The sequence below is a fragment of the Chrysemys picta genome, unplaced genomic scaffold (genome assembly GCF_011386835.1).
Source record: "Chrysemys picta bellii isolate R12L10 unplaced genomic scaffold, ASM1138683v2 scaf133, whole genome shotgun sequence".
Taxonomy (NCBI): Eukaryota; Metazoa; Chordata; order Testudines; family Emydidae; genus Chrysemys; species Chrysemys picta.
The window spans coordinates 1-18,440 of NW_027052840.1; the positions used below are offsets into that span (position 1 = coordinate 1).

General features: G+C 49.3%; 1 protein-coding gene across 2 annotated transcripts in view; it reads left to right on the plus strand.

The window, feature by feature from the left end:
- The first annotated feature begins 12,533 nt into the window (after window positions 1-12,533).
- LOC135978127 (transmembrane protein 255A-like) overlaps window positions 12,534-18,440 on the plus strand; it is a 52,761-nt gene continuing 46,854 nt past the window's right edge. The window contains exons 1-2 of one of the 2 annotated variants that reach the window (XM_065579169.1): window positions 12,534-12,771; window positions 17,646-17,788. In XM_065579169.1, coding sequence (XP_065435241.1) covers window positions 12,714-12,771; window positions 17,646-17,788 — 201 coding nt within the window. In that variant the 5' untranslated portion in view covers window positions 12,534-12,713. The remainder of the gene's footprint in view (window positions 12,772-17,645; window positions 17,789-18,440) is intronic. The other variant, XM_065579168.1, reaches the window with a different exon arrangement.

An 18,440-nucleotide genomic window follows, 5' to 3' on the forward strand; every position in this document is an offset into this window, starting at 1 on the left:
ATCCCAGCCCTGGTACAGAGCCCTGTTTCTCATCATGATATCCTCATTTTATTCTCAGAGGCGGTGTCCAGGATCCTGGAGACTGTTTCCTGCTGCAGGAGGTTTGAGCGGGGAGAGATCACTCACTGTCACGACCCAGGGGTCTCCAACCCTGGTCTGCAGGGTTCATGGGAGCAGCCACACTCCAACCCTCCACCTGGAAACCTGCTGAAAATTGCTTACCTCGGACCCATGAAGTTTAGCCCCAGTTTGAGGCTCCACTCCTGAGGTCCTATTGGAGGAGTCCCAGGAAAGCTCACTGGCCCCCTGGCCCTGCGTAAGACAGCAGCAGGAACATGAAGCTGACTGAACACCAGACCTGCTCCCGGTTCTGGACCGTGCGCTGCCTGGTTCTGCTGCCGCTCCCCTGGCTTGATTTCCTGGCATCTGAGTTGTGGTGGTGATCGCAAGTTTGTCTTTTGCTGCTCATCTTCCAGTATCCTGACCTGGCTGACTCTCCACTCCTGTCATGTGAGTGTGGACTCTGGCTCTGACCAGTAGGTCTGGCTGCCCTTGACCCAGCCATGACATTGACTTTGGTACAACTTCTCCATTGCCCCTTCCTGATCTCCAGCAAGATACACCAGTCCCTTGGCTCCCAAAGTCCCAGTTGCCCGCTATTCAAGGGCTGAGGGGCAGTGCTTGTATCGCCCCACCCCAGCTGCTTTTCCTAGGGGAATCTCCCTACAGCAGAGGAGAAATCTGCTCTTTTCTTAGGATCAGTCCCACTCTGGCCTCAGCTCGGCTACTTTGTTTACCTGGGGTCAGGCACCACTTTTGAAGCCCTTAGCGTGGGGGTGGAGGTGGGAGCAGAGGCTGAAGCTCCAGCAGTTTCCACCAAAGAACACCCCCCTGTCTTTCTATGGTCCGGCTAGGGCTCCCCATTCATCCTGGAGCTGAACACCAGATGGGAGCTGATGGATTGTCCTTGGTGGGCCATGTTCTTGTGTGTGATGAGAGGGCCAGGAGCAGATGCACCATGCCTGGCCAGGACCAGGCTAAACAGCCCGTAATGCTAGGTGAGTCAAACCAGGGCCACAATACAGACACCCTGGGCATCCATGGGGACTGAATCTGGGCCCTTCACTACCAAGAGCACAACTGGTTCCAACTTGAGTCATGACGCTGGTGACCCCTGCCAGCCCCTCTGAGGTGGGTCAGTATTATCCCTGTTCGCTGGGGCATAGGGATAGAAAGCAACTGGCTGCAAGGTCACACACGACATCCCTGACAGAGGCAGGAAGGAAGCGTGGGACTGATACCAGTCCAGCTCCAACCGCTAGACTCCACCCACTTCCAAAGTCCGAGAACCCAGGAGCCCTGACTCTGACACTAGGCCTTAAATGACAAGACCAACCTCCCTCCCACTCAGGAAACCATAGAAGGGAGCATCTGCTGAGCTCCCCTTGGCAATGCCGCTGTCAGAGACCATTGCTAGTGGGTGCCAAGTGCCTGAGCAGGGAACTGCTTGAGAGCCTCCTAGAGACTCGCAGGTGTTTGACTGTGACCCTCAGGGAGCCGAGGCAAGAGACTCTCCGGCTCTAACAAAGGGTTTCTGTTCTCCTAGACACTCAGCCAGTGAGGCCAGTTTGCAGAATGGGGAAGAGCCCTTTGGCGAGGCGTTGGAGGATTCACCATGAAGGTGGCAGCAGCGGCAGTGCCTGGGGTCCCTATGGGCCAAGCCTCAACTCCTGCCAATCCAGGCTAATCTCCCCCTGCTTTCAGCAGCGCTTGGCTTTAGCTGCTGGGCCTGTGAGCCTAGACCAGGGGTCTCAAACTCAAATGACCACGAGGGCCGGCTGAGGACTAGTTCATTGGCCCGAGGGCCGCATCACTGACACACACACCCCCTCGCTGCCCCCAGAGGAGTGTGGCAGGGGCTCAGGGCGGGAGTTGAGGTGCAGGGGGCTCAGGGCAGGGAGAGGGAGAGGTGAGGTAGGGGGTTGGAGTGCAGTAGGGGGTTCTGGGCAGGGGGTTGGGGTACAGGGTGCAGGAGGGAGTGTGGTGTGTGGCAGAGGGTTGGGGTTCAGACAGGGGGCTCAGGGCAGGGGGTGGGGGATGCAGAAGGGGGCTCAGGATAGGAAGTTGGGGTGCAGGAAGGATGTAGGATGTGGCAGGAGGTTGAGGGCAGGGAGTTGGGGTGCAGGAGTGGGTTGAGGTGCAGGCAGGGGACTCAGGGCAAGGAGTTGGAGGGGTGAGGTAGGGGGTTGGGGTGCAGTAGGGGGCTCTAGGCAGGGGGTTGGGGTGCAGGATGGCATTGGGCTGTGGCCTGGAACCGCTTACCTAGAGAAATAGCCCCGCAGGCCGCGTGTTGGAGACCCCTGGCCTAGACAGACACTCAGGTATTTCCATCAGCCTGCTCAATGGCAAATGCAGCCACCCAAAGAAGGGAAGAAGAATGGAAGTGAAGGAGTAAAGCTGGACCATCCGCTGAGCTGCTGCAATCCAGTGAGCAGAGCCGGGGAGAGAAGAGGGAGAACTCGAAGGTGGCTGGCGGCAGTAGGGAGGAGAAGCAGTTTGGGAGCCAGGAGAGGAGAAATAAATAGTTAATAACAAATGCTGCCGGCTTTCTCTTGTGTGGTGAAGGGTTGAAAAGGGGTCTCTTTACTATCAGGCTAAACTTTAAAATAGCTGTGTATGGGCGAGGGGGGTGTCTATAAAGGTAAGAGGTCACTCTAGGGGCTTGAAGTCCCAGATTCTGGGGCTATTGCAACTCCCTCAGGTGGTAGCAGTAGTGAGCACTTGTCCTCCTTTTCTGGACTAGCCACCAGATAAAGGACACGATACATGTGGCCAAGGAAAGAGAGAGGCAGTGTTGCCTGTTAACATGGCTCTGGTGGGGGAGCACGGCAGGTTACTCTGGACTAGGTAGGAGCCACATGTCTCCAAACCTGCACCTCCCCAGGCTCCAGAGACTTTGCTCCCGATCCCAGAGCGTCCTCAGAGTCCTACAGCGCCAGATGGAATCTGGCCTCTCCCCCCACCTCAGCAGTCCAGAAAAAGTTATTTGTAGACATGTTCTGTGTCCTCTCCTGCAACACTCCCCTGTTGGCGACTAATGCAGTCACAGAGTCCAGGCTCGGCTATTAGGAAACACTATTTCACTAGGAGGGTGGTGAAGCACTGGAATGGGTTCCCTAGGGAGGTGGTGGAATCTCCATCCTTAGAGGTTTTTAAGGTCAGGCCTGACAAAGCCCTGGCTGGGATGATTTAGTTGGGGATTGGTCCTGCTTTGAGCAGGGGGTTGGACTAAATGACCTCCTGAGGTCTCTTCCAACCCTGATATTCTATGATGTCTCTGTCCCTCTTTTATACTCTTTCAGTTGCTAGAAAGATCGTTGCTGTGTTATGGGGGTCAGGCAAGCCCATTGGTCAGGCAGTACCCCACTGACTAAGTGCCCTCTCCAAGGAGTCTCTCAGAGAGTGGATTCTTCCTGATGGGCCATCAACACCTTTCTGGCCCTCCTTTGTTTCTACTGTAAAGCTGGCTGTGGGCATCTCCCAACCTCACAACATATTTCAGAAACGCACAGAGAGCATAACTTCCCAAACAATGACAGCACATCCAATCCAACAGGTTATTAATGTTCAACAGATCCAGACATTTTACATCCCACCTCACAAGGCATGCATAATACAAAACATCTCATAATTGTATCACAGTGGTGAATACTGTGTGCTACTGAGGGATACAGGGTTCCAGAGTGTCAGTGTATCATGGCCAATGGCAGTAGAAGCCCAAAGGAGATGCTCCCCTGGAACAGCCTTTGGTGACAGCAAGGTCCCCACTGAGAACTTCAGTGCGACTCTGCAGCTGTTACCCACCTGTCCCACCCCAGCATCAGCTGCAACTCAGTGCTTTTTGAGTGGCTTCATGCTGGCTGCATGCCTAGAGAGCAGATAAAATCTGCTAAATCTTTTCTTTCACAGAAAGAGCCATTCCCATGTTTCTTTCGATTTCCACCTGCATCAGATAGGAAACATACCCAATGCAGAGTGGAGGGTGTCACAGCCGTGATGCACTCTGAGAAAACCCAACAGCATTCACAGCTGGCTGTGTAACTTTTCATTGTCTGATCACTGCCTTCCTGCCTCCCAGCCTGAGATCCAAAGTGAAGATGTGGGGTGTTGAGAAGTGGCTTGCCATTAGTAGGGTTCAGAGTTAGCACCACATTGAGGTGGACTTAGGCCAGATCACCCCCCCCCCCCGATAGCTGTTGTGTGAGGCCCACTACAGACTCAGGCAGAAGTTAGTTTGTTCTGGAACAGCCTTCTAAGAGGAGCAGTGAGGGCAAAAAACCTAACTGGCTTCAAGACCGAGCTTGATAAGTTTATGGAGGGGATGGGATGACCAGACTGCCCACCATGGCATGTAGCCGATCTGTAACTGCTAGCTGCAAAAATCTCCAACAGGCGGTGATGGGACACTAGATGGGGAGGGCTCTGAGTTACTACAGAGAATTCTTTCTCAAGTGTCTGGCTGCTGGGTCTCCCCCACAAGCTCAGGGTCTAACTGATCGCCATATTTGGGACTAGGAAGGAATTTCCCTCAGGTCAGATTGGCAGAGACCTGAGGGGAGGGGTCGCCTTCCTCTGCAGCACGCGGCACAGGTCACTTGCAGGTTTAAACTAGTGTCAATGGTGGATTCTCTGTAACTTGAAGTCTTTAAACCACGACTGGAGGACTTCAGTAATTCAGCCAGAGGTTCGGGGTCTATTACAGCAGAGGGTGGTGAGGTTCTGTGGCCTTCAATGTACAGGAGGTCAGATTAGATGACCTTCTGACCTTAACGTCTATGAGTCTTATTGAGTGGTTCACCCTTAATCTAAAGAACCAAAACCCAGGAAATACCAGACAGGAGACCATCAAACAGGAGTAAAAAGCCTCAGTAAAGAGCTCCAGGATACATAGCAGGGCTCATGTGGCAGTGAGTTCCAAAGACAAAAGGACCCATTCATAAGATCACGTTATCTGAAGAAACCACCCAAGAGACAGCTGCATCTCAGCGCTGGGCGAGCCATCCCCATATAGTGTTGCTGTGCTGCTGTTCCTCAGCTGTTCCACCCCAGAGGTGACTGCATCTCAGCCCCAGGTGACCATTACCCAGCAGTGGAAAGTGTTCAATATTTGCTAAGGGTTTTTGTTTTCAGTTCTAAGAAATGCCTCATTTCTGAGAAGAGGCAGTTGGGATGTCATTTCTGGATGGAGAGGCCGTGGTCACATCCAGAAATTCACTAGGGGGTGTATCTCTGGCCAAGCTGTCCGGCCCCCCCAAGTTGATCACAGTTCCTGGCACTTTCAGTGCCTTTTAAAGCATGTGCACTTCCAGACCCTGCTGCTCCAAAGAGCCCATGGGGGGATCTGGGGAATGAAGATTCTCTGCACCCTCCAGTTTCTGTCACTTGCTTTTCCAGCCTGGCCCCACCTCTCCGGGCCTCTCTGTGCTCCCCTCCCACACGCACTCTGCCTCCCCCGGGGCTTCAGCTACCTCTGCTGCCTCGGTCCTCTAAATAGCTGCGAGAGCCCCACAGCTTCCCCAGGGCTCCGGCAGCTATTTAAAGGGCCAAGGTGGTAGAAGAAGGGGGGCCCCTGCCCTACCTGCAGCCAGCCCCTGCTGCACCCCCTGCCCTGCCTCCTGCCCCCACCAGCCCGTCTCCAGCCAGCCCCTGCCTGCAGCCAGCCCCACACCCGCTGCCTGCAGCCAGACCCTGCTGCACCCCCTGCCCTGCCTCCAGCCCCGCACCCCCTGCCCCCACCAGCCCGTCTCCAGCCAGCCCCTGCCTGTAGCCAGCCCCTGCTGCACCCCCTGCCCTGCCTCCAGCCCCGCACCCCCTGCCCCCACCAGCCCATCTCCAGCCAGCCCCTGCCTGCAGCCAGCCCCGCACCCCCTGCCTGCAGCCAGCCCCTGCTGCACCCCCTGCCCTGCCTCCAGCCCCGCACCCCCTGCCCCCACCAGCCCGTCTCCAGCCAGCCCCTGCCTGCAGCCAGCCCCGCACCCCCTGCCTGCAGCCAGCCCCTGCTGCACCCCCTGCCCGCACCAGCCCCGCACCCCCTGCCCCACCAGCCCGTCTCCAGCCAGTCCCTACCTGCAGCCAGCCCCTGCTGCACCCCTTGCCCGCACCAGCCCTGCACCCCCTACCTGCAGCCGGCCCCTGCTGCACCCCCTGCCCTGCCTCCAGCGCCGCACCCCCTGCCCTGCCCGCAGCCAGCCCCACACCCCTTGCCCTGCCTCCAGGCAGACCCTATCTCCAGTCAGCCCCTGCCCTGCCTCCAGCTAGCAATGTATGTAATATACAATTTTTATTTTATTTATATAGTTATGGAAAGTAAATAATACATGGAAGAAATAAAAGGGCGTTTTTTACGTGGTTTTTTTTTTAGTCATCCCTGTCGGGGCCCCGCCTAAAATGTTCAAATTGGGCCCTGCACTTCCTAAAGCCAGCCCTGGCTCCAGGGAAGTCTGTAAGCAGATCCCCTCCTGTGCACCCCTAGGCTTTGCTAGAAGCAGATTTGGCTGGTGCTTTTAGTCCCCAAGGCTCTCTTTCCTCTTTCCCCACAAACCCCTCCATTGTTCCCCTCATTCTGTCCTCTTCCTCACCCCAAAAATCTGCTCACTTTCCCTTTCTCCCCAAATCCTCTCACTGCCCTTCTTCCCCATCTGCCCTACCCATCCTCCAGCCCTGGCACTCGCCCCTCTCCCTATTCATCCCCCAGCCTATCGCCTCTCATCCCTTCTCCTCCCTTCCCACCCATACCCCTCTGTCCTGCCCCAAAAGCCCCTCCCTCTCCAAAGCCCCCTCTTTCTTTTCTCCCAGATCACTTCCTTCCCTCACCCTGATCTCACCACAATTCCTTCACTCTCCTCTTTCTCTCACAAGCTCTCCTCCTTGTCTCCCAAACCTCCTCCTCCTTCTCCTGTTTTTTTCTGCCCAATCCCTCCATCTCTCCTTTATCCTGCCTCATACTGCTGCACTGTCACCCACTTCTCACCACACCCTCATCTCGTCTTCCTTCCTCCAAATCTTCAGCTTTCCTTCCCCAAATGCCTCCCTTCTCTCTTTCCTCCCTCCAAGTCTCCTGTGTCTCTCCTCTCCCCAAACACCCCCTCCCAAATTCTCAGCCTCTCTCCTCCTCTTCCTTTGCCCTGCATGCCCTGTGGTCAGGCAAACCCATAAACCTGCAGAAGAGTTTAAAGAGACGTGAAACTGGAATCCTAAAAGATGAAACATGAAGTTTGCCCCAAGTAACAACTGGCACGGAACCAAACCAGACAAGATTTCAAAATCATCCCAGGCCTGATGTGATTTACCCAGCATGTTACATCTCACACTAGCAATCCTCATCACAGACTAGAATCACCGATCATGACAGATGTTTTTATGGGTGCTGCAGCTCATTAGAAACATGGGGGGGAGAGGGAAGGAACTGAGTGGGGTTAGCAAATTTGTCAATTTCAATGAGACTGCTTGCCACAAGGGAGGTGGGAGGGTGATGTAAATCAGATTTTTTAGGCTTGGGGGTTAGAAAGGCACATGTTAGAAGTTTAGCCAAGATCTCAGCAGTATGGCTAGGGGTGTTTTGGCAGATTCCTCACATTCTGATTGCCTTTTGTTGAGATGTTTGTTTTTATTACTTCTCTAAACAATCCCTGATGTACCCACAATGTCCAATCCTAGGAATTCCGCTGTTCGAGATGCAGTCTTCCAGCTCCCTCGTCAGCCAAGAGAACAGCCCTGTCTGTGCTCGCACAAAACTCGACGGGCTTTAGAAGTGAACTTACAGCACAGCTTGGCAAGGAAAGCCATTTTAGAGCTTCACAAGTGAGACTGGATGCACAAAGCTTTGCTTGTCCTCGGCATGTGAACTGGCAATGGGAGGTGAGCCATTCGTCTTTAAGGCAACGGCCCCGATCCTGCATGGAGCACTGTGTGAGCAGACCCCTGTGCCTCCGTGGAGTCTCACTGCAGCAAATGAGAATCCACATAGGCTGAGGTGCATGCCGTTCTCAGTACAGTCAGGATCAGAGCCTTAAAGTTAATGGTTTGAGCCCAGCCCAGGTCAGTAATGACTGAAAGTTGTTACCCTCTGAAAATTATTTTAAGAAACTCAGTTCAGGTGTTACGGGGCAGATGCCTGGCTCAGAAACCATTAGCCCAATTGCCCCTTTGTTGGCTGTCTCAGCAGAGAAGGCTGGGATGGAATTGGCACGCAGTCTGACCAGCTCGCGCACTCTAATAGGTGGCCCTTTCAGGTCAAAGTGCATACAACTCCACTGCATGCACAGATCCCATCCGTCCATAGCTAACAGCTCCATGCTTGTATGTGAAAACTGGGTAACGGTGTGCATCAGCACATTCAAATCCCTAATTCATACATGCAGACTGGCAGGGGCAGAACTGGGGGAAAAAGCAGTGGGTCTCTTCCAAGCCCCGCCCACAAACCAAACCTCACCCAACTGAGATGCCACTCATGGTAGATTGCACAGATCTTCGTATAATGAGCATCCATCTCCTTTCTTGCTCTGAGTGTCACAGCTGATCATCCTCTCTCTCCTTTCTTGTATGTTTTGATCAGCAGTAAAATAGATGTTGCCATTAAAATTATCATCAAGCGTCAGAGTCAACATCCCATTGATTTGAATGGGGCTGTTTACACGTCCAAGAGCTATTGTTTCAGGCTGGTAGCAAACTCAGGCAGCTATCCCTGCTTGGTTTGCTTCTTGCCAATTTTCTTTGCTATCATGAGGGTGAGGTACTTGATTTGCTCAGAATTTGGAGCACAGAATAGCAGTGTGGGGAAATAGAACGGGGAGGGCCTTCTTTTTAATAGCCAAAGCTTTAAATCTGAAGGCCCCGAAATAAACCCTCCAACAGAGATCTGTTATGCTGACTACCCTTACACAAAGCAGTACAGGCCCAGGCCTGAGCAAGACCGAACAACACAGTTCTCTGCCAAACTCGGTTAAGGGAAATGGCCAGAGGAGGGGGGAGAAAAAACAAAGAACAATGCTAAAGGCTACAACAGAAACTGCTTTAGCAATATAATAACCGCAAGTTTATGAAATATAATAATAACCACTTGTTTATGAAAACAGAATATCGGCTTACATTAAGAAATTGCTTTTGCAACGAGCTGATCACTCTTGCAGTTGCAGCTATCTGCAAACTTTCCAATTCCAGCTATCTGCAAAATTAGCCAATCATAGATCTTCTTTAGGCGTCCCCTGGTCACCCCCTTAACCGTAAAACCCCGGAAAATAACATGTACCTTGCCGAGAAATGTACCCAAACTGGTGCCAAGTACCACCCCTGGGGGAAAACCACCAAGCGCCCCTGTACCCAAATAAAGCACCCAATTCTCGGCAAATAGTAAGGAAGGTGCCGGGAAGGGGGGACTGCCCCCAACCCCAATTTCTTAACTCATGACGTATTGTTTGTACTTTGCTTGCGGTTGAATGAAATAAAAGCCGCCTGCGAGCGGTCCTAGGGGTGTCAGTTCTCGAACTGCACCCCAAACGCGTTTGGTACATATTGCAATAAAGGCCTCAGGCTCTGAGTCTGTGAACCAAAATCAATGCGTGGGTGATTCTTTCCACGACAGCAGCCGCCAAAAAACAGCACAGGCTCATTCAGCTTTTAGCTACCTCCTAACAGCATGCTGTTTGTGCAGCCAAGACTTTAAACAGGTCTCCCATTTCATGAGGCTTTGGCGCCATTACAAAACAATCACTGTTGGGATAAAACAAGAAATGATGCTTTGGAGGCTAAGTGCAGCTTTCTCCTGTGCTAAAGCTATGGGAGGATGGTCTAATGCAGGGGTCTCAAACACGAGGCCCACGGGCCAAGTTATTTGCTACGGCCCACCATAGGCGCCGCCTCCACTGGCAGCTAAGCTCCCCTCCCCGTCTACCCCGAGCGCGCCGCATCCCTGCTCCTCCGCCTACCTCCCAGTGCTCCCCCCGCCAAACAGCTGTTTGGCAGCGCTTAGGACTTTCCAGGAGGGAGGGGGGAGGAGCAGGGACATGGCGCACTCAGGGGAGGAGGCGGAGAAGAGGCGGGGCTGGGATTTGGGGATGGGGTTGGAATAGGGGCAGAGTTGGGGCAGGGACTTTGGGGAAGGGGTTAGAATGGGTGCGAGGAAGGAGTGGGAAGAGGGGGGCAGGGGCAGGGCCTCATGGACTAGACGAGCAGTCTGAGGTATGAAGTTCAGCATGTATGGGTCTTTGCTGTGAGTAGTTGGGAAGAATGTTTGTTAAAAGTGGCAATGTATTTTGTCTGAATATCAGGATTTTCCCACACCAGATCCATGAGTCAGCCTACCTTACACACATACAACTCAATCAGACTTGGCCCCTTTGCTACACCATTGAGTCATTGGCCTCCCACCTTTGTTCTGCAAAGTCTTGATTGCCCAATTATTAAATTTTCCAACAAACATCCTCACCCTTCTCTCCTGCCGCTCCTTATGCGGGGGAGGAGCTCTCCCTAAACATCCTCATAGCCACATTGTCCTCTTTCAAGTCCTTAAACTCCTTTCTGCCTTGATGCCTACAAAAAGCTGGACAATGGCAGCTGGTTTGCTGAGCACTGTTTTTCCAGCTGACCAGTGTTCCATTGTCTCCTCATGCTCTCCTTGTCTGTTTGTTGTATCCCTGCATTGTCTATGGTCTCCCACTTAGTTTGTAAGCTCCTGGGGAAGGTACTGTCTTTGTTATATGTTTGCACAGTGCCTAGCACACTGAGATCCTGGCCTTTAGATGCTACTATAATATCAATAATAATCTGCCATTTTAGACAGCTATTCAAACAAAGGTGCAATCCATGTTTTTTTTTTAAAGTAAATAAACTTTGTATTTTTAGCAGATAATGAGCCACGTTCCCAACTGCCCAATCTACAGGGGTAAGTTCTCAGAGACGTAGGGATATTATTCCTTGTGTCTCCAGGCCTGATCTATCCCATTGGACTCAGAGAGAGCATTTGCTTTGACTTTCAATGGAATCTGCCTGCATATAGTTCATTTACAGGGTTAGGACCTAAGGGCCAGATCCTGTAAGAATGCATTAGTGAGAGGATTTACAAGATTGGCCTCTACAACCAGCAGAAAAAAATGAAGACAACATTTGCAAGGTGGGCATATGGGCCATTGGTGTGAAATAAATTGATAGGGGGGAAGACCGAGAAACCTAGTGAACACTCAGCAGTTCAGATAGCATTATTTTACTACACAGCTGTGAGAAACGATCAAGATAAAACACAAATCCTATAAAACATGATTGGTTTTGTGTCTTATGTATGAATATGAAGCTCAGACCAGGTTTGCTAGCAGCTTTGCGGAAGCTCCCCAACCTTTCAAGCCAGACTGGGACAATGTATGGTTTTACATTGACACCAGTGATTCCTTGCGTGGTTTTGACACAAAACCAGCAGAAGCCTTGGATTTAGAGAAAGATTTACTTTGAGATTTGGGATTTGTTTGAAAATGATACTCAGAGTGGAATTTGGTGGGTGTAATCACAAATGGATGGAACCTGGGTAGACTTTGCACCAGCCCTCGCTAAAGGAAACAGCCAAGTTTTACATAGAACCAGTTTAATATGCTAAATCTGAATGTTTCCTCTTCTCTTTAAAACTGTCCTAGTCCAGTTTAAATTCTAGAGGTTCAGGATGGGATCCAAATGAAAAACTCTGGATCCAAACAGTGTTACCAACCCCAAGGATGCAAAAATCATGAGTCAGCCCCTCCCCCCCAAGATTTTGAACAATAAAGTTGAAGTTCTCTTTATTTGCCTTCTGGATTTTGAGCTTTTTGGGCCCCCGCTTTCAAGCTTTTCTCTGCAGCCTTGGGGGTTAGAAACTCAACTCATTTTTTAATAAAAGCTCAGAGTCTCACCTAATCACATGACTCCAGGAGCTCAGACATGTAGAAAAACACCAACCGTGGGGAACAGGGCAAGTACCCTGAACTTTGGGGAAGAAAGTATTGGGAGTTGAATGCCACAATTTTTGGCTCATCTCTGCAATTAGTTTAAAAAAAACTCAGCTCTCTTCAATACCCCTAAACCACATGGGTGTGAGCTGCGGCATCAGAACCCAGCCCTGGAGGCTAACTTTGCCACTGGCCCATCTGCAGCGCTGGCTGGAGCCAGCACTGAACACCCCAGAGCTTTGGGGATCAGCAGGACTGAACCGTGCAGGGATGACCTGCAAATGGAAGAACTCTTTGGAAACAACCTGTCCCCGCTAACGGGATGGGATCCGGGCCGGGCTCCGTGCAGAGGCCACTGGGCATCGCTGCAAGGTGGCACTGCACTGAACTAGCCATTGCTGTTATTGGGCTTGTTAATGGTTCTCCGGCTGCCCCCTTCTCCCGCACTCGCCCAGCCGGTCTGAAGCCCGCGGCTGCTGCTGGCCCATGGGGGGGAGACACGGGGCTGGCACCCCCCGGGGCTCCTCCTGCGGTGGGGAGCGGGATCCCCGCCGAGCTGGGCAGGGGAAGCCTTGCGCAGGCGCCGGCGGCCGCCTCCAGAGCAGCTGGCCCGGGCATGGCCAGGCGGGCTGCGCTGGGGGACGCGGCCGCTGCTGGGCGCAGACGGCCGGGGAGGAGGCGCCGCGCTCCTGCCTTCTAGGCGCTCGCTCGCCCCCGGGGCCCGGCTGGCAGCGCCGCACCGGCACCATGCGCCAGTCCCTGACTCAGCAGCGCTCCAGCGCCGTCCCCCTGCCTGACTCCGCGGGTAAGTGCAGCCGGGCCGGGCTCGGCGGGATTGCAGGCAGCCGCCTGCCCCGGGGCGGGCACGTCCAGCCCCGCTCCCCCTGCCCCAGGGCCGGCTGGCGGGTCCCCTGGCCAGGCAGGCGGCGCCCTCTTGCTCGGCCCCCTCCCCGGGCGCCTTGGGGGAAGCTGGCAGGTCTGAGGGCAGCCGGGGGAAAGGCGGCTCGCTCAGCTCCCCGCAGCCGTCCCCCGTTTCCACCTGCAAGGCCCCGCTCCGGCAAGGGAATCGGCTTGAATTGATGCCGAGAGAGAGCCGCGGGGCCTGCTGCTCCTGCTCCGCGGTGCAAATCGCTGGCCGGCAGCGGAGTTACCGCGCCTTGCGGTGCGATCCGGATGGGAGCCGTTCCGTTGGTGGCTGGCATTTCATTGACACTTCTGTGCACACACCAATGCAGCGGGGCCCAAGCCTCCTGCCCCTGGCACAGACACGCAAGTGACAGCACGAGCCGGCAGCGAGTGGTTCCACTCGTCTTTTTCTCCAAGTGAAAAGGCTGGCCTGCCTCGGTGATGCCTCTAAACTTCTTGTTCCGGGCCACATTTTGCAAAGCTTTTTGCAAGCCATGGCTTCTGTTTACGCTGGTGCTTACCTGCCATCCCTCCTGCCCATTGGTAGCGCCTACATAGGGTTGTTTTTAAATCTGCTCATTTGTAAGCGGAAGTTTAATCATTTGATGCTCAAGCATGACTCTGAAATCCATTTTCAGCTAAATATGGTGTCTAACACACGACAATGCAGGTTTACAACAAACACTGTATGATTAAGTAGCTTCCCGTTTGCAATTGGAGCAGCATTTCAGGGAATGTTGCAGAATTCATAGCCTCTCTCCAAGAACTTTCCCCCTTGTCTCCCTAATTCGGTGGGGGAGCATGAAGCTAATGTGTTTTTCAGCCTTTTTATGTATCATGAACGCTACCTGGTCTTGCTTTATGCTTTAATAAAGCACTAATTCTGGGTCAGGTGCTGCAGTGTTGGGGAATGCTGTAGACTTGTTCTTGGGAGCCACTGAATGTATCAACACTGTTTTGTGTGAGGTTTGTTTGAAAGGGTGTTTGTGCCGGAGTCACAGCTCAGGATACAAGGTAGTCGACAGTGTCTTACGGCCGTAAAAGTAGCTTGCGCTAGAGATATTGTGAGCCTGAGCCAGATAATAACTCTTATCTTTTTCCGTCCCCTTTTCGTCCAATAAGCTGGCCCACACTAGACGTCCCGCCTCCCCTAGGTATCACTTTTGGCCATATGCATTCATGGGGCCGTTTGGCTATTTTGAAAGATATTTTTTTCAATGTATTGAATTTATCCTTACGAGAATCATGACAAATAAATACATATTTCATGCCTCTTCCTTGTTTTAGAGGAAGATATGCTTTAATGCGGTGATTACAAATCCAAGTACGTTCAATTAAATAATTGCACAAAACCACTAGTACAATTTTAAATACAGGAAATGAATGGTAAAAAGGCTTAATGACCAAGGAATCAGTGTTAAATATGTGCTCATTGTGTGCCATCTTCTCCGCTTCTGATAATCATTTTATTTTTTAGTCAATGGTCTAAGGATATACACATGACAATATAAATAAAGATAAACTACCCTAAACTTTTAAAAGTAACCTAAGAAACTGGTGTTGGCTTGTTTCTTCCAGTGGGGATGTGTGTTATATACTAAAGAGTTGTGAATACCAGGACGCTCCTAAGGTTTAAAATGGATGATCTTTTTGAAGGACAGACTCATTTTAAATATGTTAGCAAAACATACAACACAAACACAAACAGCACTGATCTCTAACTCCTCCGTTCTCCTTCCCAAAACAATTAAGCATGCATTCAAACCACACTTGTATGCTATTTTATAGATAAACCACTTCAAGTGTACATTCAAACTAGCTTGCGTATTAACCGTTGATTAAAGTTGGTTAATACAGCAACTCTGTATGAGACAAAATGCAGGACTAATTTAAGTTCTTCTTTATAAAAGAGTTGATGACATTTTTTTTTACTTTTCTTTCCACAAGCTCTGCCCATTTGGCTAAGTTAAACCTGTAAGTCTTTGAGAATTTAAGGTATCCATCTGGAATGTAAATTTATAAAAATAATTAAATTGGGATTTAATAAATAAAATACAAACAATGGAGCATTAGGGAAAGCTACATTTTAATATTTGTCAGGCAGTAAATACAAAGAAAACGTTCTCCTTAAGAGTCAACAGATTTTAAATGCTTTAGCAGGGCATATTTTGCATTAACTTATTTGGCACATTTAGCAAAATACAAAACAGAAAAATACTTAGCCATCTATACACACGCACACTAATTTCATCCTGTAGCCAGTAAAAGCCAGGGCCTGGTGATAAGATCTGGCCTGGATATTAGGAGCCACTTTGACAATCTTTGAAGGAAGTGGCTTTAGGGGAAGCTGTTTGAAATCTTTTTTTTTTTTTTCCTTTTATAAGCAGTTTTGTACCTGTTCTTTGTTAGTTAACATTAGCCTGGGTAAGCACTTGTACTAGAGATGGTCTCCCCAGTCTCATGCTGTTATCTCATGAGGCATTATTTCCCTGAGTTTTTGCCAATCTTTCAAGGCATTTTTTCACAGGGTATCAGAAATAGAAAACAAATCAATAACGTTAACAAAGGAGGATTGAGCATCCATCCTGGAGCGGAACTCGTCCCCCTACCACAGTAGCAAATTGTGTTAGTTCTGAAATGGAACTTTTCCCTAGCTGCACTTTCAGACTGTGCTTTAAAAAAGTTAAAGGAGTTTGCTGAAGTTGATGGCTCGGGATGGGGCGGGCGATGTCAGCGGGAGGAATGGTGAAACTACAGGAAAAGTAACTGGCGAGGGGTATGCAGAGCTAAGGGCCAAATATTTGTAGCTGGCTGGCTGTCGCTCCTCATGATAACTGACCATGACGTCTGCAGCTAAAGTTAATTCAATCAGCCTGGAACCGGAATATTACTGGTATTATTCCTTGCTCCTACAACTCTTACTCACATGAATAAACCTTATTTAGATATGCAGTCCCAATGAAATCAATGGGAGTCAGAAATACTTGCACAAGTAGAGTTACAAGATTGTGATCCCAGTGGCTGTTCAACAAGAGGTTGAAGTGTGTGGTACAGCGATGTCATCTGATGCAATGGGACGTTGATCAGGCTGCCCTGATGTCAGTGTGTGTAAGGAGGGAGAGTTTCTATAATACACCTTAAAGAGTTTCTTAATACACAGTGAAATGCAATGTACTAGTCAGTGACCATTCAAGAGACCTACAGAAAACTGGTTGCTTAATGGAGGTGGCCTTCTTAAGGGTTTGTCTACAAACAGAAGGTGTTCCACTTTCACTGTATTGGCAGAGTTCAAGCAGTACAATCCCTCTTGTGTGCATGCAGTTTTCCTAGTATAAAGGTGTTTTTTACTGGTATTCCTGTATGGGAAGGGGAATAAACTGTACTGTTAAAAGGCACCTTTATATTGATAAAACTGCACCCACAGTCAGGGTTGTACCAATATAACTAGCTAACAAATCATACCCCTAACCTACATAGTTATATCGATACAAAATCTGTGTGTAAACCAGAAAGAAAGGCGAATTGGGATTACAGCTGGTGTGCCTGGGGAATATGGCCTCAGAACAGAAGGCTGTCTCATAAGGCTGATTGCTGTATAGGTTTCACTGTTTTTAAGGTGTGGGGGAATCTGGACCAGCACTTCTCTCCTTTGTCTCTGTCTAGGGAGCTTTGAGTGTGGGATTCTCCTCTGTTAGACTGGTCCTTCCTTCTCCCTGCAGACTTAGCAGCTCCTCTGGGCTGGTTCTTTATAATACCAGGTGGAGACTATTGGGGAAGGCCTTAGAATGTTTAGAAGTTGCTGTTTGGGTGAGTCTAAGAACCATAGACTTCGCATAACTCAGATTTAGAATCACCCCGATGGCTCCCAAAAGCACTCGCAATCCAGAAAACCAGGCAAGGGAAATATATTATCCTGCCAGCAGGACTCGACTTCTACTCAGCTCTGTTTACATAATTTATAAAATGTAATCAGAAGGATTGATTAGCAAAGTGATTTAAACTTTGCAAAATATACATTGAATAAACAGGGTTAAAATAGTGTGTGAACATCACAACTGGTTTTCCCGCTGGCTAATGGAATCATTACTTTATATTTACATGCTTTCAGGCAACCTATACATATCTAAACTTACTTTTTAAAAATCTAGTCCATAATCTTAAGTATTTATAGGCAGTTTATATACATTTTAATAATCCACAAATTCATTTTACAAACAGCATCTAAAAATACCTGCAGCTTAATTATAGTTTAATATTTATGCCATGGGATGAGGAAAAATGGTTGTTACTAATGCCCATTTATGTAAAAGATTGGATGCCTGTATTTATTATCATGTGATGAGATCACCTTTTAAAGTGGATGGTGGCTGTTTAATTTGACTAAAGCAAATAGACTAAATAAGAATGTATTTAATACATGTACTAGTAATAAAATAATATTCCTTGTTAGTTGAATTGTCACAGACATTAAGGGCTAGATCTGGTGCAAATCAGCATAAATCCACTGAAGGCAAATGAGCTATGCAGATTTCCACCAGCTGAGATCCGTCCCTATATATCCAAACAGTGATAGATATAACTTAATTCCAGACAGTGATTTATATATTCAGCTAAAGCGAGAAATGGCTGACCGAAATAAAAAAGAGCTGAATATTACATTGTCAGAGAGAAAATCAAGCTTTGGCAGCATGTGGTGGTGGGAGGGGGACTTTGGGAAATGGTTGCTGTCCCCAGATGGAATTAGCGAATTCTATTGTGTATGTGTGTTTTTAGGGTCATTCAATAGAAGAAAAAGAAATTCCCTCTACGTAACTGTGACTCTCCTCATTGTGTCAGTATTAATTCTTACGGTGGGCCTAGCTGCTACAACAAGAACCCAAAATGTGACTGTTGGAGGTTATTACCCTGGGGTTATTGTAAGTATAGAACTCGTAGGTAGGTCTAGAAAACTTATTGCCTACAAAGTCGTTTGTAATGCTGCAAATGTTATAAAAGGGTGACCCGCTCCTAAATACTAACATCTGCTCAGCTACTTTATTGCCATTTATTATGTATTATTATTTTGCATATGCCACCTCATGTCCATGTGAAAATCCCATCCAGTCAAGTTGCGGTCTTCTCCAATTAGACTTGGGCAATAACAATACATTGATCTATACAGCTCCAAATTCTCTAGATAAATGTGATTTTTGGCTGACATATGGTTTGTTGTAAAACATTTTTAGTTTGCATAAGTCTGATTCATCCAGTGTGGAATAAGAGAGAGATGCCAAAAACAGTTGGGATATCAAGGCGCAAAACATTACACACATGAGCTCAGTGGGACTAATTGTGCATAAAGTTACATTCAAAGTAGTTTACAGGATCACAGCCCCAGACTGGAAAAAACTTGGAACAGCTGAAGAAAGGAAAGAAATTAGTGCTAGATTTGACAAGGGATGTCAAAACAGTTAGCGTGCCAATTTCTATTTTAAAATGAAAATGGGAAAATAAGCTTCCATCATAGAGGGATGTTTAACCTCTTGAAAGTCATTCATAGAGTGTAAACATTTATTTAGTGATGGGAAT